The 24,463-nt window shown below is 40.4% G+C and overlaps 1 protein-coding gene across 1 annotated transcript in view; it reads right to left on the bottom strand.

Moving 5' to 3' along the window:
• The window catches only part of prtga (protogenin homolog a (Gallus gallus)), a 28,010-nt gene extending 8,574 nt beyond the window's left edge, over positions 1-19,436 (bottom strand). The window contains exons 1-10 of the mRNA XM_034581012.1: positions 19,266-19,436; positions 17,536-17,838; positions 10,100-10,244; positions 9,822-9,955; positions 9,067-9,363; positions 8,793-8,952; positions 8,191-8,438; positions 4,835-4,999; positions 3,508-3,813; positions 2,455-2,643 (exon numbers count right to left, since the gene is read on the bottom strand). Coding sequence (XP_034436903.1) covers positions 2,455-2,643; positions 3,508-3,813; positions 4,835-4,999; positions 8,191-8,438; positions 8,793-8,952; positions 9,067-9,363; positions 9,822-9,955; positions 10,100-10,244; positions 17,536-17,838; positions 19,266-19,332 — 2,014 coding nt within the window. The 5' untranslated portion in view covers positions 19,333-19,436. The remainder of the gene's footprint in view (positions 1-2,454; positions 2,644-3,507; positions 3,814-4,834; positions 5,000-8,190; positions 8,439-8,792; positions 8,953-9,066; positions 9,364-9,821; positions 9,956-10,099; positions 10,245-17,535; positions 17,839-19,265) is intronic.
• Between the last annotated feature and the right edge of the window lie 5,027 nt (positions 19,437-24,463).

The raw sequence follows: 24,463 nt of genomic DNA, 5'->3' as shown, positions 1-24,463 counted from the left end.
CTGCTGGAAAGCAAAGGGACAGGCAAGGCTAGCTGGTTAGCATGGTAATGAGTTGGAACAAAAAAAGAGTTTCCATTGGCTGTTAATGCAAACACTGGCTGTGTAGCTATAACAAAAACTTACATATAAATTTATAAAGTGAGATTAGGCAACTTTTCCTCTTGTAAGCAAATATATATGCTCAGTTGTGATTAATATGCTCAACTCAGTACACTCTATCATTGAGTGAGTCCACTGACTTTATGACTCCACTCCATTTGTGCGACTGTCAGATCAAATTTTTTTATTTAGCATGGAATAATATCAGGGCTGCTTATAAATCTATATACCCATTTACATTTGTTGTATTCAGTTTTTTTAAAGTTTGCTTTCATTTTAAAATCTAGAAGTTTTAAAGCACAACTTCCTCTCATATACATCAACAATTTGTCTTCCCTTCAATTGATGGTATAGGTACAGTAGTCTTGAAGAAATAAGTAATAATTGGTAATTGGCCTCAAAGCTAATTAGTCAGATTCCTCCGCATAGTGAAGCCTTCTCTGCTGCAGGAAGTGTGTCCTCACAGGAGGTCAGATGCTTCACCTTACACCCCTCTCCTCGTGCAGAGCGCTGCGGCTAATTCGTGAGACAGAAATCTACGAAAAGTAAAACATTGAGCTCACAAGACACCGTCAGTGTTTGGCCTACAGCTTCGTTGGTGACAGGCTGTATTTCCTTAAAGTCTTGGCTAATAAACTCTCTCCGTGGCTTTCAAAGACGAACACAATGAGAGTCTTTGATGTCAATGCTCCTCCAGCAATACATGCTCACAGCAGTCATAAAACACATAATAAATCTGCCTCCACAAAACAGCTTCCCTCTCTTCAAAACACAGCCACGCAAAGCTCCTTTATCAAAGAGGAACAAAAAGATCATTCTTTTTATCCGACTGAAGCTCTATTTTTGTTGTTTGATGCTAATCTTACTGATCGGCTTAATATTTATCTTCAGCAGTGACTGCAGCTTCCTCTTCCTCTTATTCAATAGTCAAAGTGATCTCATTAAGCAAGAAACAGCCTGAGGGGAAAACTCAAAAATATTCTAAAAATATGTCATAACCATTATGACAATAAAATTAACTTTAAATTAATTCACTTATTATTCAATCTCATAATGTCAATATTAAAGTGAGTAGTAAATGCATGTTTCATGGTAAGTGTTTTCTGGCATTAACATAATTCGTAGTTCTGTTTAAATCATTAAACTAAATAACTAACCAAACGCCTGCAGGAGTTAGAGTTGACACCTACAGTAATTTAAAGTTCCTCCTCGTCTTTCTTTCTTTCTTTCTGATCCTGATCCAGCACTGAGCCTCCTGATTTACAAGTCAGCTGCTGACCACCTGGTTGACCCCCTCTGGCCACAGATGGTCAGTTGTCCACTTCTTTGGCCTGAGCCCCCCCCCCCCTTCCTCTTTCAAATGAAAAAAAGGTCAAAATGAATCTGACCTAAAGGCCACTAAGGCTGTGATATCCACAAACACCATCCAGCAGCTGATGAAAAGACACACACACACACTGAAACTCCACACAGAGGTTGGGAGGTCATGGAAGTGGGATGTGATGCTCTTCTGTTCCACACTTCGTCAACCTCTGCTCAGCACATGACAGGACTTGGGCTAATTAATCACTCATGAGTTTGGCTGACAATAGATGCAGCTTTGAAAGACATTCGTCCACCAGGAACTTTACACTTAAGACTTTTTGAATGTGAATAATGTAGTTGACATGCAATTCAAAATCTTTGGATTGTCTTGGAGTAATTTGTAGGAATATATGGGTGCATACTTAAATCCTTCCATGTTTTTTTGTGTTTTGTATCGTGTACATGTGTTTTTCTTTTTATATATATGAACAATGATTCTTCAGCTGGCTAATGACCAAATATAACCACTAATTACTAACATCTACATTCATTAAATGCAACCACTTATCCTCATAAGGTCAATAATTACCCTAATTAAAGTTGGAGAACTATAATTTCTGTCACTGTACTGTTCTCCTCAGTACACCGGGCAATATTGATAAGAATATGTACCTTAAACGTTTATACCTAATAGACAAAAAAACAAACAATCAAACAATAACCTAAAGATATTGCTTTAAGTTGCATGTTCCTATCAGTAGTGCCTGTGTATGATGTGAAGAAAAGTGAGGAAGTTATCTAGCTTTAATTAGCGTAAGGTGTATAAGATGAATGTATGAAATCTAGATGTAAGTCTATGCAGCAGAATGCATCAAAATCCAACTAAATCAGAAACATGTGGCATTAATAGGAAGCTTGTGTCACATGTTATTGAGTGATGGTGTATGTTCACATGAAAACCATGAAATTACTGTCTATAATATCCTGCCTACACAATATACAGGTAGCACAGAAGCAGGAGGATCTCAAATGATCTGAAACCAAACTCACCAAGGCCTCCGATGGTGTGTGTATTATCTGAGGCGCGCAGCTGAACTGGTGTGTTCTCCGGCTGGCTCTCCTCATGATAGAAGAGTCTGTAGCCCTGCACACTGACTGAGTTTCTGTTCGTCAACTGCCAGCGCACCACGATAGTGGTGCAGTTCAAAGGCTCCAAATGCAGCTCAGGAGCCAGAGGTACTATAGAAATAAAAGAAAACATAAATTTTTGTTTTTAGTGATTACTATTTAAATGGGTTTACAATCCTACACTGAAACAAGTTATTTCAGTTTCATGATAATAAAAACACTGGATAAACAGCCATGTGATCAAAATATAGAGTCAAACCATATATTTCATCATCATTTTCATACTGTGCCACATCAAATTATATTAATATCCTTCATACACCTTCATTCCTTCATCCTTCATTGCTATTTATACCACATGACTGAAATTTTTCAGGAACAGGAAGTTGTTCCTAGAAAATTAGAAACTGTTAATGTGATGGACAGGCCCCTGACCAGCTTTTCCTTTGAAAAGTGAAACTACCAGCTGTTTCACACTCAGTGCACACCAGAGGCAACAGCTCTAATAGTCAAGGGAGTGATTTCACACGTTTTTCCTTTAGGAATGAGGGGAATGAAGTTTACCGAAAGAGGACTTCTGTCCTGAGTTTAGATTGGAGACAGGGGGCAACAGAGATGGGCAGGAAAAACAAATCCACCCTTCCCCCCACCACAGAGCTTCAGATGTAGCTCTAAATAGCCAAATACTCTTTCCCACCCGGAGGCCTGAGCGGTTCCCTTTATGACCCATGACTGAAGCCCTCCAGTGTTACTGACAGTGGAAGGCAAAGGTCACAGAGTAACAAACGCAATGCCTTAACAAGATTATTTGAGCAAGCTCTTCTCTTGGTTTCTGTCTGTTTTGTTGCAAGAGTTTAGACAATTCCTCTTTTTAGGTCAAATTCTTCAATGTGTACATGAGAATATTTTTCCTTCATTTTTTTAAATCACAGACTTTTATATCAGAAATCGTTAAGACCGTTCCTAATGCTGTACCTCGTGCACTGGACGCCTTGGGAGTGCGGTGGGATGTCCAGGCCGACTGCTCACCAAACCCTATGCTGGTGGCAGCATTGATACGCAGAAGGTAGATGGTGTCAGGCTGCAGGTTTTCCAGTAGATGATTGGTCTTCTCTCCAGGTAGCTCTATCTGTGAGACTGTATTCTCAGCACTGGTGCGATAGGACAAACGATAGGCAGAGACTCGGCCGCGGCTCAGCTTGTCTGGAAGAGGCTGCCAAGACACCTGGATGTCTGTGGGGCTGCGGCTGGTGAGGCTGAGCTCAGGGGCTCGGAGGGGAACTGCGGACAGAGAAAACAAGATAGATTTGACTGAAAGCAGTTTTGTATCACGCAGTAAAACTAAGATGATTGACCTACCAGATAATACACAAAAAATAAATCATATTAGGGAGCTACAGTTAAAATATGAAAAATATCACCTTTGTTCAGATTTATAACATACTGCTCCAGTTCAAATTAAAGAAGTTAAGATACTAACAAAGTTGGGCAATGACAAGGTACTTGGCGTGACACAGAATAATTTTGTAAGCCATTTATACCTGATCCATTAATATCACTGGCTTTATTAGTACATTGTGGAAAACCTTAGAAATCCATGAATCAACGTTTCATGGCTTGTTTGAATCAATATGATAAATTACTTTGACTGATCAAGTATCAAATTGGATGGAGTAGTCAAAACAGACATTCCTGTCTGGTTTTATTATCCATCAACCGATTTTCAGTCCATTTTATCCATATTTTTCACCCTTATGCAAACTGACCTCGTGGCAGCTGCAGTGTGTAGTGGAAACAGTGATATTTATGATATTAACAATAATACGTTACAGCCACAGATGCTGCTTGAAATGTGAACATTGACATGCAAATCTGACATCAATGATCATGCATGATCAACTTATCTTTACTTTTCCCTGATTAAATGTGGATTACAATTTCTTTACCTCGGGCCCACAGGCCAAGGCCGTAAACAAATGAGGTTTGCCTAGGTTTAAAAAACACCCTAGTGGGATGGGACGTCCAGAACATAGACAGCATAAATATACATGAGCCTGTGTACAAAGACACACACATACATGTACACACACTGTGCACACAAATAACTTGTTTCTTATGTCAACAACAAAGCTCATTCACTGCAGTTTAAACATCTGGTAAACAAACAGTCTCTGAGCTCCCGCTGCATTAACAGTCTAATTAAATGGTAAAAGATCAATTACTCTACCACCCCTCTGCGTCTGATTTTGTATTTACTGTGGGATCGACTTTGTTTATGAGCGTCACTGGGTATGAGCCTCACCATCCTCCAGCGTGTGCTGGAACACGTGGTCCGACATGCGACTGGCTCCCATGGGCATGTAGGCCACAACGTAGAAGGTGTAGTTGCGAGCTGGCTCCAGGTCATCAATAATGTAGCGAGTCGTATCGTTTCCAATGACAACTTGATATTCCTCGTTGTTTAATCCTTGAAAAATGACAACATTGTAAAATGAGTTGAAATACTCAAAATTTCCAATTCATAAAACAACCTAAATGAACAGTATCCCTGCCCTGTCAAGTGATAAACCAATTTTTTCATATTTTGATATTAATTTGATAAATTACAGCAAATTTCAAGAAGATTGTAGGTTTTACTTTATGTACAAGTATATAAAGTGGGACACAAAATCCTATCAATTATTGAGTCCACCAAAAAAAGAGTAAATAATGGCAAAGGTTTAAATTACTGATAACAAAACCTTGTAACAGCTTTTGGTGTGTATGTTTTCATAACAGAATATGTGGCCGGTCTTATCACCTGTGGAAACAAACATTTTGGAAGGCGAGATGCCAGCACAACCATTTGATGCTCTGATAAATATATTCATGTTACACTTCTTCTGGAAGAAACATTACCTTCCTGGAAGGTAAAATAAATAAGTTAAAGAATGCATTAACTGGTGTGTGGAGATTCTTGCCTTCTGATTTTCATCACGTCCAGCAACTAAAGTTTCTATTCAAACTATCAAGTTTGAATGTGTGTGCTCCTGTATAATTTCAGAATACAGTATTTTCCCATGCTTACTAAATTTGTTAAATGGTAACATTTTGTCTTCAATTCAAAATCTTTTTTTTGCATGATAGTGTCATTCAAAATTATTGCAAAAATTAAAATGTTCCCTTCCAACAACAATAAGGGAAACAAATTTACATTAATATCCATGTTCGCATGCACTAACTTTTCAAATAAACCTCAGTGTAATAGTGATTTAATTAGTGCAAAGTCGAAAGAAATGTATTTGTTCCCTGGGTAAAAAGAAAACACCTGGTCTAATTTTAAACCTGGTAAATAAGGTACATAAAAGTTTTTTGAAAGCACTCTCTGTCAGCTCCTCACACTCTGAATGAATCAGTTAGCCTTCCCTGAAACGTGTAACAAAGTCTGCCTTACAGTCCAATCCCTTTACTCTCCCATTGCCCTAACAGAAAACACACTTTAGGACACTCCATCACACAGACTAATTAGTTCCTCTTTTTTGTTAAAGCCTCCATTTACTGCCAGGCCTCTCCGACTGCAACCTCAGGTGAAGAGTGCACTGTCAGATACTCTGTCAATGTCAGTGAATAGCCACTCTTTGTGACTGGGACTGAGGAGATTGTGAAACTAGATCGAAATCAAGTGCAGAAAATCCTTGACAGTTATAAAAGAATAAAGCAGGAGAATTTGTTCAACTTGTTCTTTTTATTTTGACCTCTTTATCCTCAACAAAATCCAGCAGGTGTTTCTTTTTTTCTGGGTGAATTCTGTATGTCTTACTTCCCCCAATTGGAAGTCAGTGGCATTATAATTAAGTGCAGTGCTTGAATGAACAAGCTAACGTTTTTTTTTCTGAGATGCTGTATTGTTAGTATGTGACTCTTGTCAGTTCCCAGGGAAGCTGACAGGCTTTCAGGCTTTTCTGCTGCCACACTACAACCCTTGTGCTTTTTGTGGTTTTGTCTGCATTCTGCTTTTTATCAGCCAAAGGGACCCTGCATCTTGAAACTCCACAGGACTATGGCCTATGAATTCACATTTTAAATGCCAAGAGGGACGTTCAGACTTATTTTAGCAAATTTGAACCTGTGTCACTATTTGGTTTTATTTGAAACCATAACCTGCAGCCTGGATATAATTCCCATGAAAGGTTATTTACACAGTTACCCAGTATTTTAATGATTCTTAATAGATCCCCAACAGAGGGAATATTTCCTTCCAGTTTTAAACACGCTGTGGTCCAACCTCTTTTAAAGAATCTTAATCTTGATCCCCTCTGCTTTCCTATCTCTAAACTTCCATATATATCAAAACTTTTAGAAAAAGTGGTTTGGACTAAACTGTTGTCTTTTATGTGTCAGAATAACATCTTCGAGAAATTTCAATCAGGTTTTAGAGCTTAACACAGTACAGCAACTGCCCTCCTTAAAGTAACCAATGACCTCCTTTTAGCAGCTGATAGAGGAGAGAGCGCAATTTTAATCCTCCTAGACCTAAGTGCAGCCTTTGATACAGTAGATCAAAAACCTGGGTTTGCGTCAAGGACACTGCACTTAGTTGGTTTGATTCCTACCTTTTAGACAGAACCTGCTCGGTCACCAATCACCATAGGTAAATACATATCCTCTAAAACTCACATTACCTGTGGTGTACCACAAGGTTAAATTTTAGGCCAAATGTTATTTTCCATTTATGTGCTTCCTCTTGGCCAAATCATCTGACGCCACAACGTCTCCTTCCACTGCTATGCAGATGACACCTTCAGCTGAGGCCTGATGACCCTGAAAGCCTAGCTGTTGTGTTAGACTGTCTAAATTATGTCAACTGTTGGATGGCACAAAACTGCTTGCAACTCATCAACTCAAAGTCAGAAATAATATTATTCAATCCAACTAAACCCATCAACCACATTGAACTTGGTCCATGGTCGGTCAACGTGAACCCTGTTGCCAGAAACCTTGGTGTACTGTGTGACACAAAACTAAACTTTGAAGCACAGCTAGAAAAGTCCTGTCCTACTTCCTACAAATTGGAACCATCTCCAAAATTAAACCCATACTTTCACACCCAGACTTGTAAAAAGTAATTCCCACACTAGTCTTCTCTAGACTGGACTACTGTAACTCCCTCCTCTCTGGCATAAGCCATAAGTCACTCTCCCCCCTCCAAATAGTTCAGAACACAGCAGCTCGGCTTCTTACTGGTTTTAACAGATGACATCACATCTCCCCCAGCCTCGATTCTCTCCATTGGCTGTTACATTGCTTCCTGCCGAATTGTTATTTCTCTTGTATTTGCATTTTGCTATGCTGTCAAAGCTCTTTGTTAACTCTTTTTTTTAAAAGGTGCTATATAAATAAAGTGTGATTATAATAATAATTATAATTATTATTATCGTAAATGACAAAAAAAGAAGTTCCTTCATTTTCTAGTTTTTTTCAACCTTTGTCCACCAACGGACCACATTTGATTAGCTTGAACATTATACTTTGTAGACAGGTAAAGACAAAGTTTAAGTTCCTGTACTGCTCATGGACAGTAAATGTCTTAATGATTTAACAATTTCCTTCCACCAATTTTGTCCCTGTGAGAAAAAAAGACCAATAAAATGCTCTCTTCTTTGTTTACACACCACTCACCTTCAGCCTTCATGTAGTGCACCGAGTAAGCAATAACTTTATCGGAGTTATACAGAGGTCTCTCCCAAGCCAGAAGGATCGCAGAGCTCGACACGGTGTCAGCTCGGAGGTTCCTGGGTGCGCTCGGTCGATCCTCTGACATCACCACAATGAGCCTCGCCATGGAGAGGACCGATCCCTGCTCATTCTCTGCCTGGCACTGATAGATGGCATCGTCCTCAGGTATGATCTGGTTGATCACCAGTTTGCTGCGGCAGACACACAAACACAGATGGCTTTATCCTGGGGCTTCTTCACTAGGGTCTTTTCACACTATAATTACCACTAACAAGATGGTTGAATAAGGAGCAGGAGCAAGTTATAGGAAACTCACTAAAACCCCATTTGCACAGCTTTAAATTATTTAGTTTCCTTTCTACTGTAGGTATTGTAGTTAATTATTTAGTCCAATTTTTTTTCCCCTTGTCAATAATGACTGTTAAATGAGAGGAGTTACAGCTCATGTTAATTATATCTGTGCAAACAAATAAAAGACATTTGGCATGTCAGAAAAGCAATTTATTTGATCACAGGAATGAATAAATAAACAGAGAGAATAATACCTGTTGTACATCTTGATTCGACCATTTGAGTGAACTCTCTCTCCGTTCTTGAGCCAAGTGATTTGAGGTGTTGGAACTCCTTCAGCTTGGCACACAAAGCGGGCGGTGCCAGCGCGTGGTCGGGTCAGGCTCTCCGGCCACTCCACCAAAGAGGGTGGTGCTTTGGACGAGAACACCAGTGAAACAAATTTAAATATATGAAGCTTTTCATTTATCAATCATCAATGGATAATCCAAGCATACACAAGCAAACTTCTGTGTACTCAGTATCTACCTAACACAGTGACGTTGGCTGAGGCAACAGTAAAGTTCCGTGTGCCAGGAGTGGTGGCTCTGCACAAGTAGACTCCTCCATGCTTGGGCTTGATGTCTGTGATAATGAGGTTGCCATTTCCCAACACTTTAGTGGTGTAAACATCAATGGACTTGCTGTCCGCTCGGCTCCAGGAGATGATGGGTCGGGGATTGCCTGTGGCCATGCACTCCAGGATGGCACTCTGGTGGAGGGACACTGAAATGTTCTGGGGCCCAGTGATGATGCGCGGCCTCTGGGGAAGCTGGGGGCTGAGAGCTGCAGAGAGAGAGGTAGAGGGGGAGGGAGAAAGCTTTAGAGCATATGTTTTTTGTAGGTTCGGTGAAAATGCCATCTCTCTGTTGTCCCTTTAGCGAATGAATAAGCCTTTCAACAAACTAAAGCCGTTTTCAGACATGACCAGACAATAGGCTACAGAGTTTACCCAGAGTTTGCCTTTCACACATGCACAACACAGCAGCAGGTTTTCTGCACATACGCATTCACAACAGCATCGAATCCTTAGCGTTATTCAGGTGAGAGGTGGAGCAGCCGGGTGCAGCAGACAGAGACAGGAAGTGACGTATTACCTCCGCTGCTTAGATCACGTGATCATGTTCACAGCACCCCGACACCGGACGGTGTCGGCTCTTATCACCACAAACTCTCTTGACATCTTGTTATGTATTCATGATCTTTACAAAATACATTTATCCAACGCGAGTTAGGTGACTTACCTGGGGTGACAGTGAGGGGGGCCTCCGTGCTGCGGCGCCGGCTGGCAATGTTGGTGGCAATGCAGCGGTAATTTCCAGCATCTGCCCGCTGCACCCCATGTATTTGAAGAACACCACTGGGCAGGACTGTGATTCTGAAAGAAAGAGACACACACAAATATGGTCCAACTTTTATCACTGAGAAGATTGTGGAACTAAAAAACATGTTCAATGTATGGCTTCAAAAACGAACTGCTGTAGAACAAGGATGTGTGAAATGTCAACAAAAGAGTGCATACCTTTCAGTGGCAAGGGGTAATGTGACCCGATTGAGTTCCCAAGTGATGATGGGAGGAGGGTGGGCACTGATTTTGCAGGAAAACCTCGCGACTGAGCCTTCAGTAACCACTATGGGTGTCGGCTGGATTGCAAAAGAGGAGATACCTGCAGTAAAACAGACCAGAGGGTTTTTTATGTTATGAACTGATATTGATCCAGATGTATGGCTTCTACTAACACATGAGATTTGAAGGGATTTCTCTGCTACAATCAAAAGAGTAGCCATGCTTTTATTCCTCAACACGTTGCCTTTACTGATTATGTCAAAGGAGAATCCTTTCCCTTGAGGTGTTTCTTTGTTGTAAAAGCCGGTGTTGTGTTTCACTCCATTTGTTGTTTCAGTCCTTGCGTTGACACTACCGCACGTTACGAAGTCAAAGCACAGACATGAAATCAGGCTTAAGAGGAATTCCCTTCAATCAGGAAGGAAACATTTTAAATCAATATTATCATAAAATTTGTATTCATGGAACAAATGATTAGTGTAAGATCTCGGATGAATTATTGCCCTCCATCTCCAAACATATTGATGTATTTCAGCCACATCCAGTGGACGTCAGAGAACAGAGATGCCTGCCTATTACCTAAAGCTACAGACCTGCTGAGTGCTGCAGGAAGGTACTGACTGGATTGGAACAGCTACATTCCCTGAGACTGAGCTGTTGCCAGCTACCGGCAAATAAGGCCCAACATGAATTACAACAAGGCCTTTTATCTTGAAACAAAAAAGCCAACCGAACTGTATGATGAAGATTTAAGTTGTTTTGAATTCTTTTTGTTTATAAATGCTCTCTTTGGCAGTGGCTCCTCCTAGGTCATAAAAGCCATTAAGGTCACACACACACTTCTGTCCCATCCCCCTCTGGGCTCAGAAAGCTGCCGAAGCCCGGGATCAATCATTAGTTAAACCAAATCAATTGCACTGATGTTCTGATAGAGAGTGAGCACTGAGAGTACCAAAAGAAAAGAAAATCTAAAAACAATGGGCATCACAGCTGCTAACATTAAATCCATCATCACAAATCAAACCATCAAGGTACAGAGATGCAAATATCAACACACATGAGGATTATTCCAATGGAGCAGAAATATTAAGCTGTATAACTTTTCAGTTATTTGCATTTTCTAAAGCTCCATTTCAAAATGTCTGTGAAACCATCACCACCTAAGTAATAGATGATGTTTAACCTTCTTGCAGCGTGTCATCAGCAATCAGCAAACAAGAGACAGAAACTAGTAGGACATCAATTTAAAAATAAATCTGTTAGAAAACATAGAAAATATCCCAAATGGTTCTATTCTGCCACAAATAGAAATACACATATGTGGACAACTTGAATATGGAAGCTCATTATCTACTTCTGAAGTCAGACACCACACAAGAAACAAACACATGACTTTCTTTGTGACTTGCCCATTGCCTGCCTCAATCGTTAGTGTTAGGGTAGTGAATTGGATATGGACATTTTAATCAGCAGATTCTTCCACAGACATACAATACCATGCTGTAGTAACCTTTGCTTTCAAGAGAGGAAATCCCTCCACTGTCATATATACACAGCAGTGTTTATGAGGGCCATGATGGATGACGGTGTGTAGGCAGTGTTGCCAGGTGTTGTGGTGCTAAACAGCAGTAGAAGTGCCAGAAAAATTTTTAATCAGCTGAATTATGACTTTTACACAATGAACAGCAACGTACCTTAAAATCTCTTAATTAATTTCAATAATGCGTTAATGAAATATAAAATTGTTTACTAAACATCCGTTTCCCACACTTCGGTCTGTGTGACCGATGTCGTTTTTGTTAAACCACAGACAAACTGTCGTCTGATCTTTTTACCAGGGACACATTTAATTTAATTAATCCTGACTGCTTACCCCTCTTAGCTCCGCTGTGGTTGTTTGATGTGAAGACAGCAGTGGACAGAGACCCCCACCCCTCCACACCACCCTCCTCCTCCACCCCCTCAGTTAACGCAGGCTCTTACAAAAATGCCATTAATGTGCTGAAGTGATATGACTGCAGGGCATGAGAGATGAGCTGCACTGATCCTCTGCCTCTCTACTTTGCTGCTCCAGTCGCCAAATGATGGTGGATTGACAAACAGTGAGAAAATCATTGATTATTGATAAAATACTAAGATAATGTGGAAAATCTATATCCAGCTTTGGCCAGAGCACTCCCAACTGAAATTAGGAGGCTGACCTTCTACTTTCTGCCAGGGAACATATAATTTGGAGATTAAAGGATCTTTGTTGCTAAAGGGGTAAAAGAAAAAATGGCTTTAACTTTCCCTCTGAGTCTATACATAGAAACACCTTAGTTTTGTTTGCCATAGTTATTTTCACACCTCAGCCTTTCCCCCAAAAGCATGAAGAAAGAGTTCTGACCATCTGCCCTTCCGAGCAATCTCACCTCTGACCTCTGACCACCACAAATCCTGGCTAGCACCCAACTCAGGCCAGAGCCCCCCGCATGACCACCCTGAACCAGCTCTGCTGCCCTGCAGACTGCCTGCAGATCTCTCACATCATCTTCCAGCTGTTTCAAATGCTGTTTTGTAACAACACCCTTCCCTGCTGTATCAGTGACATCTGCCAGTTGCTGCCAATACAACAACTAAAATAATACATGCATCCCAGCTGCTGCAAGACAGAGCTACACACCTAGAAACGCTCACTCAACACTTTCGCTTTCGGAATCTGCATTATTTTAATACACACAAGTTGTGGCATGTTGAATCACAAAGTTAAAACACAAAGCACGCTTGACTAAAAGTGAGAGTAATGTCATTATAGCTTTTTGGTTCATTACACTGCGTTTTCTTAATGGTCCGAAGGAGAGAAGCTGTATTTGCTTCCCATCAGCTTGCAACAGATGGGCCGGCTGATGGCAGCAGCTCAACAAACTGAAGGTCAGTGGACAGGTCAGGCCCAAACAAAGGTTCCCTTACAAATACCAGGAATTAGTTCAGCCCTCTCTCCTCTGATTACTGTGGTCAGTTTCTGAGCCAGAACACAACATAGCACTGCATACCTTACCTGAATGTTACAACTAGAGGAAAACAGACTTGTCGCTCTCTTTGTGCTCTGATGTAATACTGCAATGGAAGTATGCCTACCATGCTTTTCCTGCTACGAATAACTTTCAAAACAATTTAACTCTCATCTTAACCACAAACCACCTGAATCTTCTTCAGACTTATAAAAGGATATTAGACCTTCAACAATCGGTTTCTGTTGGTTTAGTTGTTTTAGTTGTGAATATACTTTGCAAGGAAGGTGCAGGAAGAAATTCAACCTGTATCTTCAAATACTGACCTAACTGTCGTACTGGTTTGCCCCAGAGCTCATCTTCCACAACTCATATTTAAACAATATGCACTTTCTATATCATACCTAAAATTGACAAGTTCGGGAGCAATATATTATAATGAAATTGTCAAAAAATAATAGTTTTTCAAGACCTAAATGCAGAATGTTTATCAGGAATAAGGCAAATTATTTTTCTATGGAAGAGGATTAATCTCATCAACAGTATCTGTGACTTTATTGTCACCCCCACATGGTTTCAACATTGTAGCTGACAGAAGCAGTTTGTGTTCAGCTCATTAACTATGTGGATGGCATTGATGTCCCCCAACCATCCCTAACCCTGCCCAACCCCCAGGGTGCCGTCTTTTAGGAGACATTAAAATTGATCATCCTCTCCCGATCCTGCAGGCAGCATGTTAAATTGATGGCCTTCAGCATCAGGAGGCCTATGAAAAACCTTCACTGAATTACTAAGATAACCCTCAGAAGTTTAAAATGTACTCATGGGTCCTATTCCTGTGAACTGGTTAAATCTAAATAATTGTATTTACTCATTCCACAACTTCTTCTAAGAAACACAGGTATTTGATCATGTTATAAGTACTTTAAAGTGTTAAATGACACCACAGAAGATTAAAATAAGGCTCTGGGAAAAAAAAAAGAGGGCTGATAAGCAAGAAGGCGAAGAATGCAAAGCTGAAAGAGCCCACAAATCAATCACTCGCTGGTTGGCAGATGTGCCGCTGCTCCACACAGGCTGCAGGATAGTCAACTGACCACTGGCCTGGCTAAACAAAGAACTATTCCCATGAGCAGGGTGACCTCTCAAAGTGCCGGCCGGGTGGGGGGGGGAGTGGTGTGAGAAGGAGCATTTCGACCCCTCCTCCAACCCCTTATCTCTGCCACAAAGTTTTCCAATCATTCAACAGCAACTCTCCACTCACCACAGACAGTGTCTTCATTGTCTTTAATCTCAACCTCACGACACAGAGGTAAAGAAGTCAATGTGTAAACATCTATATGTTGTCTTAACAAAAGTTTGATCCTTTGTCAGAACGTATTCTAAAAATAAGTTGGTGGCTGATAACAAAACAAAACTTGTGTGAATGTTAATATGACAAAACAGAGATAGAAAGACATTTATGAAAAATAAAAGTAGACCCCTCGATGACTATTGCAGCAACTGATAAAACTAGACTCTGTCTCACTGCGCTCCACGTATTGAACAATTAAAGAGACCTTTGACCTCTCGGCCTGCCATTCAGGGGAACCATGGTAACCTTTCGTGTCCAGCAGAGGAGAAAAACAAGATTCCAGGCTTTGCGCGCTCTCACTTAAGGGCATTTCATTCACTCACATCACAGCCCACCCTGTACAAAGTTTGCTTTCGACTTATTGGGGTTTGTAATTGAACCGAGCCGGCGAAAGTCAGATGTATTCCTTAGCAACTTAAATAAAGCTGTGGTGCTGATCTGACTGCCTCTGGACACAGCAGCAAGTTAACATCAACTTTTAAAGTGAACTGCAGCAGCTAAATCTAAAACCTTTTTTGGGCTGAAACACAACAGCTCTACCTGCAACTGACCTCTTGATTATCTAAATTTGCTCATTGGCTTTTGCTTTTTTTAAATGATTTGGCACGAACAGGCACTTTTACTTCACCAGGTAGTGAGACTTGTATCTGTTGGCGTATCCAATCCTCTCAGCTCCTGTGTCAGGTGTTTTGTGGGTTTTGCCTGCATGCTCATGGCAGGAATGCACAGAGCTAAAGCTGAAACCAGTAGTGTTATGATGAGTGAACTGTGGCTGACAACGCTGTCAGCAGCCCCGACAGGAGAGACAGTGTGGTAGAGTTCTCAACTGAGCTGTGACCAAGATACAAATTTCATGTGTATAAACAAGGAGCTGAATCTCCGATTTCCTGCCCATACACAGTCTACTTGTATTAAACTTTACGTCATTTACACCAACCTGAGCCGTACCTGATGATAAATCCTCTGTTTTCATGCTCTACATGCAGTCACATGGTGCAAGAAGCCCCCCCGAAAAACACATCCAACCAACTCAGGAGGCAATCTCTCGACTGAAATCCCAATCAATCTGAGGTCTATTGACAAAAGTCACATGCTGAGGCTCATGTGTCACATTCCTTTTAATCAGGTCCAAATCCCATCTCACCTTTGTGCTTTGGCAAGCCACCGTTTAAGGTGACCCTCCATCACCATCACACTGCTAAATGAACGCTGGTCCACAGTTTCAACAGATGAGCATACAAAGCTCACAGGTTCCCCATGATAATTTTGAAAGCATCATCAACTGCATCTTTGTAAAAAACTAAGTTAATGGGAAAAGAGAGGGCTATAAGAGGCATTTCAATCTACAGCTCTGGAAAAGAGGAACTGAGGCTTCAGGACATAGTGACACCGAGATCAAAATGTTCATAATAAACACTATTTCATTTCTTTCTCTGAAGTTAAAATATACTGGATTTAAATGACACACACATTGCCCACATCCCTGAGCAGACTGTGATGCAACAGGCAGGTGATACAAGAGAGTCATGCTGTTTAATGAGGATTGACACCCCGACATTTTAATCAAAAACGTAAACTTCAACCTCCAAACTTTAACTTTTACAATTAACGTAATTAAGCTTGCGGTGGTGAACAGGTCCGGCTGTTCTATTCCCCTGATATCAGGACAAATAGTTGCCACCAAGGAAAGCCCCTTCTTTTGCGAGCATGGGGAGGTGGGGGGTGGTGTGGACAAAAACAGTCAGAGTGAAAAGCTTTTCACTCTTTCACCAGAGTAGTGAGGCAGAAAACAATTGTGTGCAAAGCCTCCAGCTCCCTCTGACCTGGCAGGGTCTGCCATAAAGTTCGGTCATTTAGACACTCAGGGTTAGGCCAGGGTACTGGGAAACAGCAATTCACATTGGTGTGTGTGTGCGCGTACGTGAGTGTGCGCACACCGCCTGCAACAACCCCCACAGCTACCTCTGTGTCCTTCAACTGAGCATTTCTCAGGTATGTGCAAATTTTATGAGCTTCCAGATAGACCCTCAAGCATGTCTAAGTGCCATTTTAAAACAAACTAGTAAAGCTTACTGGCAGCCTTTAGCACCTCTTAACTTCTATAAAGCAGGTAAATCACTCAATTAATTAATAAAACTAGATTTACTTTATGTACCAGGAAATATTAGCACAACAGCAGGGATGTCAAACCGAGAGACTGTTAAGTTAAATACTACTCAAAACATTTAACTCACACTAATTGCGTCAATTAGTACATGAAGTTTCAGGTACAGACTTTAAAACCAAAACATCCAATATGGAATTAAATTGAAAAAAGGATTATTATTCCAAGAAAAGACATGCAAATCTTTAATCAAATTAAATCTCAGCATCTTGCAAAGTAAATAAATGCATCTTCAAGTGTGAATGCCAACGCAATGCATGAGGGGTAAGGGGGTTAATATACATTCTGCAAAAGTGGCACTGCAAGATGTATGGCCTGTAGGGCAGGAGGAGGGGATATGCGGTCCGAAAAAACTAACTCTGCCTGAAGCTTCTCTACTCCCCCCTTTAAATTACGAGGCCAGTGCTGGAGGAGAAAGCATTCCAAAAGAACAATTCCTCTAGCGATCAGGGTGCAATAACATGAAAGCCCTGGCCTGTGAATAGGGGTCATCTGCTCTTTAGCACTGGAGAGTCGGTATCCTGGACAGCTCCTAACCTTTAAATTCTCCTGCTCCTTCATTTACACACCAATGGGCATATTCCCCCTTACAAACAGTATCTTTATCTTGAGGCTCCAACCGTACAGACTTTGTCCAACTCCCTGCTAGCTGCCCGAAACGCAACACTGAGCAGCGGAAAGTTAAATAAACCAAATAAACAGTAACGTGTACAGGTTGACATTTCTTTGGATGTTTGCTGCAGGGGGGTGGGGGGTTGTGATGTAAACATGATTTGTGCATGGAAATGGTAGCAAACAGAACCAAGTCTTCAAGATTTGACTGCCACCATCACCCTACATGACACCACATGCAACTTTTACAATGACAACACACGATACTCACTTGCGATTGTAAGACGGGCTTTCTGACTCAGGATTGCTCCGTACTTGTTCTGAGCCAGGCACTGATAGAACCCTTCATCTGATTTGTCGGCTCTTCGGCTCTCCACTTCCGAAATATACAGGGAGCCATTGGAGAGAAGATACACTCGCTCGCTCTCCGCCACTTTTACTCCATTCTTGAGCCATCTGAAGTCGATGGGTGCCTCTCCATGCGCCTGACAGTTCAAAATAACAGCTTCTTTTCGCATGGCGGTGACATCATGCGGCTCCTTGATGAAAAACAGCTCGCTAAAGCATAGAACACCTGTAGAAAGAGAGAGAGGAGGGGGGGGAAACAGAGGTAGTTATCAGGATGGGAACTTCTGTAAGGGAGGAGGAGCCCAATAAAGAGTTTAAAGCATTTACACACTAGTCAAACCACTGGCTTAAAGCGATTTAAAAGGCGAATTGTAAATCTGTCTGCATGCTTTTCCCTATCCTCCCTGTAGATATTATCTGCATTCACAGTGTTAGAAGGATTAAAGCTTGACACGGATTAAAACGTCTCCTCTAAAGTGAGGTACCACACTGGACAGGAGGTGTGCCAGCAGGAGGTCCACTGTCCTGTACAGTCATCTCACCGCTGCAGCTTCATAAACTCTTTCTACTCCGCTTTAATCCAATTACTCATGGCTCATAATGTCACATGCTGAAGGTGAAAACAGCTGATCCAATTAGTCCCTTTGGTTTACACAGAAATACACGGCCGCGCTCTGAACATGGACTTTACGTAATGTTTCATTAATCTGAGATCTGAGGGGCCGAGGGACACAGAGACACTGGGTCACTCATAATAGGACACAATCAGGATTCATTACATCAACAGAAGGTTCGTCACTTCTAATTCAAAAGAACAACATAACAAAATGCAAATATTTTCATTTGATAATAAGGATTTTCTCCCAAGTCAAAGGCAAGGAATGTGCCTGAACCCTGATTATAACATGCATCTCTCTTCAGCCATTTATCTCTGTATTGATTTTATATTGGTAGATTGTTTATTGGACAGACACACTGCTTATCCCACTGTTCTGATGTGTCACTGATCAAATCGGTCACAATTAAATACAAAAATACACACATTGTTAATTTTCCATGTTATGTGTTTGGAAAGGAGATGCTGCATCTCAAGGGGGTTCATCCTCTAATTTAGTTTTTCAAAAAATATGTACTCTGGTCTCCTCTGCTCTAACTACTCGTTGTGATCATCAGTGTTTACAGATGATGATATAAGTCACATGTTTGGACACCCACCTTAAACAGAACTGATTATATCTCTTTATATTCAGCTAGTAGAGCCATAGAGTTAACAAGGGTCTAGAAACAGAGCTGTTTCAATGAAGCAGTGAATAAAACCACAGCTGAAAATATATTAACTATTTAAAGTATGTACTATTTAAACAGTTGACAAGTGAACGTAAGAATAAAAAGATAGTTGACTGACAGTCGAATTAGCTGAAACAGGACGGAAACGAGCATTTGGTGTCATGGATTATTTGGTCTTCAGGCTCGTTTATCAGCGGATGTAAAACTTTTTTTCCTTTTTAAGCTGTTTGATAAATGTTGTAACTTCTCAGGAGCTGGAAACTCAAACGTGGTCCGCTCCTGCTGAAGCTCCACAGCTCCGTCCCTAACGTTACTCTGTGTGTTTTCCATCTCACACGAAATGCCCAGGACGTGTTTTATCCTTACCTGAGAGCGGGAGCAGGACGAGGAGGAACAGCAGGCGCTGCTTTAATTTCCCTTTAACAGGCGCCATTTACGTGAGTTGTCCGGGCATCGCTAACTACAGCTGCTCTCCCATGGCTGTTCCCTGCAGATGAGCTGCGCTGCTACTGAGCTCAGGGACCGGGAGAGAGTGCGGAGCTGCATCTTCCTCCTCCACCTCCTCCTCCTCATCATCATCACCGCTGCTCACAGGACAGCTCAGTGCAGCGCCACCTGGCTGCGAGTCACACACAGGACGGTAACAAACACCACGTGCCTCCTGCTCCACATCAACACGTCACACCGCGCACAGCAGCGTTCACACTGCTGACACATCACATGGAATCATCCTCCATAAACAGAAATCACATGATAACTTTTACATACAAGAATATATAGTAAAATGTAGGGATAGACAGATAAATCCTTTATTGATCACCCTGGGGGGGAATTCTCTTTCTTTCTTTCATTTGGCTTCTTTTTGATTAATCATTACTTGACTTTTAATCCCTTTTTAATCTCTTTCATTTAAAAAAACACATAATTTGATTACATTTAATTACTTTTCATGTTGTCTTCTAAAGCCCTTTGTAACTTTATTTAGAAAAGTCCTATATAAATAAAGTTTATAAGTGAGATATTATTTCACAATAAACAATCCAGCAATACGGCTCAGTCTAAGATGTATAATGTAAGTACAAGCAGATATATCCACTCTTAAGCTGGGCCCACCAGGCTACTGTGATTGTAACCCTGCCTTGGCTGAACCTCTTTATACTTTTACACTCTTTATTCAGTATTGTGCCATATTTCACAATCATACCTTATATTGTACCAAAATATACGTATTGATCTGCAAAGATCTCTCACCTGCCAGATACTGTAAGGGTAGATAAATAATTTAAAAAAAACCCTTTCCCTCTGAATCACCACATTAACCAGGAGAATATTGCATGTGAGCTCCAACCACACCTCTCCTCACGATGCATATTTCCACACAAAGTCTATTTATAAGAGAACACAAGTAAAATTAAATTTAAAACTTTTGGCTGCAAAATATATCAAATTTCAGTTTCTTAGTTTCAGGTTTCAGATGTAATCTGTCTGGAATATTAATATTGAATGATCTGAATTAATAACTTAACAGTTGTGAAGTCTGGACCTGACAACAAAACCCAGATCGACCCATGATGAATGTTCTGTTGATCTTTTAACAATGAGACTTGTCCTCCTGCTCACTTTACCAATAACCTTTCACTTTGCCTTATCAATACAACTGGAGCAGTATTGATGAGAGCAGATCTCTCAGTATCAGAGACCGAACGGTCTCTACAGATGGAAAGAAATGTTAATGGAAATGAGTTTGTCTCTTGTTCTTTAAAACCGGGCCCTGCATTACCAGGAAGCATTGATAGGAGCAGGACAGCTGCTGTGTCAATGTCGATATTGATCCGATGTCCATCACTTATTGTGGAGCGAGATCAACCCCCCCCCACACTCTCCAACCTTTATTCAGCAGCTAGACCGCAGCCCAGCTGTGATGTCCACTCAGTCAGAAAAATATGCAAAGCGCTAATTCAGTCACTGGGAAAACTGCTCTCTTTGATAAATCTGGAAAATACAAGAGAATTATCAGTGATATTAACTGAAGCAACAAACAAACAGACACTTGTGCTTATGTTCCATTAAAATGCAGATCACTTTCAATAGTTCTAATTGTCTCAATGAAGTTAATTTTACATGGGTGCTTTATGTTTGTTTCCCATGAGCTTTTCTTATTTAATTTTCGGATGCCATTTTCTCTCTGAAATTGTTTGGGAGAAACGGATGCATGATTTGTTTCTTCAACGCAACTCACGTATAACTTTGTGCAGATAAAAGTCCACTATAAAAGAAACAGTTTTGAGTTTTCTTCCAAAGTAAATGTAGAATCTCACAGTGTTATCTGCATGAAGAAATGTACAAAAAGATGTTGATATCAATGCTAGTTTGAATATATACTTGTTTAATGTAAAATGCAATGTGATGAAATGTAAATGTAAAATTCCCACATTAATCTTCACAATTGCCTCAAGTTATTAAACAGTTAATAATAACATGACCAGTCATAACACATGTTGTTAAAATGACATCCTCTACCACAACATCCTCTCCCACACACACGCACACACACACACACACACACACACAATCAATAACCTATTTGTTTGTTACACTTCCCTTTAAAGTACTTACACTGTGTTACATAACCTAATAAGTGAGCAGAGCCTCAGTTTAGGTTGCAGGCTCCTTCCTTACATAACGTGAGAAAGTGAGAGCCTGGCCTCGTTCATGGTCAGCAAAGTTCTCCCCAGGGTGTTTAATTAATCAGGAATTCAGTATCGGCACCTGCCAATATGGCACAGTTTGTGTGTGTGTGTGGGGGATGCTCGGCCTGCATGTGAACTCCGAAGCCAGATCGATGCAGTAAAAGTCATTATCGGGTTATGAATGTTGGTAAGGTTGTGGGTAAAGGGGGAGCCAACTTCACCAGTGCCTGCTGCCATTGGCCGAGGCCTGTGCCTTGCTGTTACCACACATGCCCATCCCCACTGACCCCAGGGGGTGTCCAAAAGGCCGGCCTGAATAGTGTGTGACCTTTCCACTGACCTGCGTGGAGGGAAGGGGGATTTAGTGCCACGGCAGGGGGAGGGGAGGGGTTGGAGAAATTAGGGCTGTGGCTGCTCATCGGGGTCACACAAAAAGCTCCGACCACAGAGATGTTGACAAGGCTTTCCCACAGCGCTGCTCGTGTTAACAGCCAACAATACATGTGAAGGAACAGTCCAGAGTGTAGGTCGGCAGGCACAAGGGACGATCACAGATTGGTATCTGACTACAAGCGACATGTAGTTTAAATCCAATCCCACGATGAACCCTGGGAAAGGAAGTCAACAGTTCCACATAAAAAAAAGCATAAACAATTATTATAAGTAAGAATAAGTAAAATTCAAGTAGAATTATTGATGTAAGCCTTTAATATGATTTAAAAAACAACAAGTTTTAGTTGACAGAAGTTTTTCAGCTCAGGGAGTTTTAATCCTCAGGGAGAATACAGTGTGTTTCATCTCCCCCAGGTGGAGCAGTTCAGCACTGCATCCAGCTCCTCTGAACAGACTGTTAGTACAAGTTGCACAGAAACACAGTGTGATCATACAGACACAATACATCTAGGGAATTAATTGATAATTTAAAAAATATAAGGCATCAGAATCAATGCTCACAAACAACCATTTCAGGATATTAAACTACTTTAATATCCTGAAATGGTCATTTTAAGTTTTTCTCCACTATTTGATACAGTATTAGATTTTGTGACGCAGAAATCCTTTCGCTCCTGAAGGTTCTCCAACATCCTGACACAATCATCAAAATCACAATAAAAAGGAAACACAAAAAAAAATAAAACCCCCAATAAAAACATAACCTGTTCTGTGCAAGTAATTAAAATAGGTGTGTTCTTTTTATTGGGTAATAATGCAATTCAGCATTGGTTTGGAGTTAGTTGGTCATATGACATGGAAGCTATGGAATTAATAGTTTTTTAGAAAATGTTAACATTCATATAAAATATAAGAAGCTATAATATCTAATAAAAAGAGGTGTGTCCTGTTTGTCTGGGGCTGTAATACAATTTGCCACTTGTTTGGAGACAGATAATCACATGACATGGAAGCTATTAAAAGGTATGTGCTTTTTTAAATATTAACATTAATATAAATAGAGGACACACTAAAATAAAAAGAGGTGTCCTTTTAGTCTAGGGTGGCAATAATATCTGATATCTTTTGGAGTCAGTGGATCACATGACAGCTATTAAAACATCAGTAGTTTACCTCCACCAAGGCCAAACAGTGCCCTCATTAAACATCTAAATTCACTAGATCTAGATTTTTATTTGGATCTGCACTAGATTTCACACACTTTAAACATGCCAGATTTTTTTTTCAAAATTAAAATCCATTAACATTTTTTGAAAATTAAATGAAAATGTTGAAAAATGCCCTATTTCGCAATTTGAAATTAAGTAAAACAAAATTCCTGGACCCATCTATTTATTCATCTAGTTCATCCGTGGGAAACGTCCCACCACTCTGCAAAATTGTAATCAGTTCAGTAGATTGTGCGTAACCCTGCTAAAAATCCTACGCTGACAAAAATATAACCTCCTTTGTAATTAATAAGAAAGTTAGAAATGAAGACACTACATGATTGTTGTTTCTTAATTGTCTTTATTCTTCAGTTATATTTATATTTAATTTGGTGTTCTACAGGTCATCAAATTGGCATTTAACGGCTTTCACCCTCTCACCTGTTGTAAATATGTTGCATGCATGTTGTTGTTTTAATGCACTTGTAGGTGTTCTAATTAAATTCTACAATATATCAGAAATAAAGTGTTGATCTATTCATATTCTTCAGTAGAGAATGATACATACATAACAGTACTTCCATTTAGAGATTAGAACATCAATAAACACAATTAAAGTCTACAGTATATTACAAACAAAGGCCTCCGTATTTAACTTGAAATCAGTGAAAGAAGAGAATGTGCTTATTTTCAGCGATGTTCACATGTAAACATTTAAAACACATGTGCACTTGAAGCATAGGATCATGTTTTTTCAAAGAGGGATTTAAACAGTCTGCAGGTGACAGATTGGCCAAGAATCAGACAGTTTAGAAGTAAGACTCATCAATATTAACAAAGTGCTTCACTTTATAAAAGCGTAAGTATAAAACTGTGTCTTCAGAGACAAGAACCAGCCCATGATACCTTCCTTTATCAAGGACCTGTAAACATGGCAGGCAGTGTAAACACATGTTTTACCATTCAGAAAAAGTTCAAACCACGGCTTAAGTACGGCTACTCTCTTACAAAGGTATGATAAGTGATATTGAAAACAATTATCTGTACACGTTTCGACAACCAACAAAATACATTTCAAAAGTTGTACTCTTAAAAACAGAGCACCACGCTGCAGTTAGACACCCATGATGAGTAGACGAAAACTAAAGACGTTAAACACAGACTATCTGAGAAGATTTCTAAAAGCCACAGCCCAGGACATATAATGTGAATCTATACATATAATTATTACTTTAGTATGAGTAGCTACTTATCATGAATGAAAAACTAAAAA

This window comes from Hippoglossus hippoglossus, chromosome 3, assembly GCF_009819705.1.
Source record: "Hippoglossus hippoglossus isolate fHipHip1 chromosome 3, fHipHip1.pri, whole genome shotgun sequence".
NCBI lineage: Eukaryota > Metazoa > Chordata > Actinopteri > Pleuronectiformes > Pleuronectidae > Hippoglossus > Hippoglossus hippoglossus.
The sequence above is the reverse complement of the archived record's forward strand: the minus strand, read 5'-3'. Positions and strand labels throughout refer to the sequence as shown.